At 42.6% G+C, this 2,224-nt stretch overlaps 1 protein-coding gene across 1 annotated transcript; it reads left to right on the top strand.

Annotated features, from left to right (window-relative positions):
- Positions 1 to 887: 887 nt before the first annotated feature.
- On the top strand, positions 888 to 1,177 carry SARC_14584 (hypothetical protein; the record flags this gene model as incomplete). The annotated part of the gene is made up of 1 exon (XM_014291284.1): positions 888 to 1,177. A coding segment is annotated over one exon (229 nt), but the record flags the coding sequence as incomplete, so codon positions are not given.
- Between the last annotated feature and the right edge of the window lie 1,047 nt (positions 1,178 to 2,224).

Below are 2,224 nucleotides of genomic sequence, written 5' to 3'. Positions count from 1 at the left end.
ATGTATATGTATATGTAGATGTATATATATATATGAGCCCATAGTACTGCTATGGAATATCACCAAGGGATTGCCAATGCGGTGCGCACAACCCAGTATCTCTTCAAAACTAAACCTTTATTGGGAAATTCTATTTTCAGATGTCAGATGATAATGTATCTCTGAGGCAGGAAGAGGAAAAGGAGAAGAAGGAGAAGACCGACGTTGCCAGTGAACTGTGTCAATTGGTGAACTACATTGAAGCCATTCGCTTTGTATCGTTTGCCGAGTCGAAGGCTCTGTAAGTGTCTGCCTGCTGAAAGCGTTTAGGCGCACTTGCCTGCGTACCGTTGTCAGTTCATCTAACGTTCTTCCTTTACCCTGTGGTATTGCCTGTAGCACACCCTGTGTCAGATGCATCTCAGCCTATAAGTGTACACAACAGTGCATACCATTGGCAGTTCATATAACGTTCTTCCTTTACCCTGTGGTATTGCCTGTAGCACACCCTGTGTCAGATGCATCTCAGCCTATAAGTGTATACAGCAGTGCATACCATTGTCAGTTCATATAACGTTCTTCCTTTACCCTGTGGTATTGCCTGTAGCACACCCTGTGTCAGATGTATCTCAGCCTATAAGTGTACACAGCAGTGCATACGGTTGGTTGTGAATCTAGCGTCTGGTTGTGCTTGGTTTACGTACACAAATAGTGCTGTAAGAGTCATAGACTGACCTAAATACTTCTCTGGAATAGATCTATTAACCGAGTCAGCTGACGTCCACCAATAGTCTTACGAGAGGAAAACTACGCACACACGTATCAATAACCAGGCGAACCGTACTTTGTCCCATGCATTTTGCTGTTAGCGTTCCCGAAGTTCGGTACGAGTGCGCGGGGAGATACAGGCCAGCACATAAACCACCGCAGCACACCCACGACCTACTAACAGCTGCGCCTGTGTTCTTTTGCAGTGACATGCGCTTCCAAATGTCGTCGTTTGCCGAAGGTAGTGCCAAGAAGAAGTGCGACAAGGACGGTGTGGAGTATGCGGATTACAGCACACGGCAGATAAGCAGGACGTATCCCTCGGGCAAGCGCATCGACTCAACCAACTACAACCCCATTGCCATGTGAGTTGGGGGTGGAGATACAGATACAGATACGAATACAGATATAGATGTATTACAGATACAGATACAGATACGGATATGTATATAGATGTAATACAGATATAGATACATATATAGATATAGATGTAATACAGATACAGATACAAATACAGATATAGATATAGATGTAGTACGGTGGCATGGGGTACTTATAGATGTGATCAGCTTTTATCTAAAAGCTGACCACTCTCCTTGTGAGAGCAGTGTCTACTCCATCTTTTTAATAAGTCATTCTTCATTTTTATAAAACAGCCTCATGCCTGATTTCAGGGCCCTTCGGGGTTCGAAATACTAGAAGAATACTAAAGTGTCGTATGATAGATTAGACATTGTAAAGTCGGTGATTTAAAAAATTAGTACATTTTCATTATACACAGATACAGATACAGATATAGATATAGATGTATTACAGTTTAAGATGTATTAATATAGATGTATTACAGTTTAAGATGTATTAATATAGATGTATTACAGATACAGATACAGATAAAGACGTAATACAGATACAGATATAGATGTACGCGGTCTCTAGTAAGATCAGTAGTGTGTGCGGCATTGGTTGCCTGTGACTGTGACTGTGGCTGTGACTGTGACTATGACTGTGACTGTGGTTGTTTCAGTAGCTATCCTTGGTATGTGCCAATCTAATATGCAATGGAGTGTCTCGGTGAAAGTTCGCTCTCACGGTGGTATAGCTGTGCTTTGCTTGCTGTGGACTTCCTTTGTTGTATCCCATAAGTATAGGTTTTAGGGTTTAGGGTTTTTATCAACTCCTTTAAAACCCTATTTAAAACCCTAGAACCCTAAAACCCTAAACCCTAAACCCTATTCCAATAATGGATACTCACAACGCATACTCTTGCATTAGAGTGTAGGCTCATACAGTCCCAAGGCGCAAGTCACACACACTCACACGGACCACCACTTGGCAACGCCGGGATCTATTGCCCTCTGCACACACAAACTCAAACACAAACACAAACACAGACACACACACACACAAACTCACACACAAACACACACACACACACACACACACACACACACACACACACACACACACACACACACAC

The sequence above is a fragment of the Sphaeroforma arctica genome (genome assembly GCF_001186125.1).
Source record: "Sphaeroforma arctica JP610 unplaced genomic scaffold supercont1.4813, whole genome shotgun sequence".
Taxonomy (NCBI): Eukaryota; class Ichthyosporea; order Ichthyophonida; genus Sphaeroforma; species Sphaeroforma arctica.
Note: the sequence above shows the minus strand (reverse complement) of the source record. Positions and strands in the feature narration are given on the sequence as shown.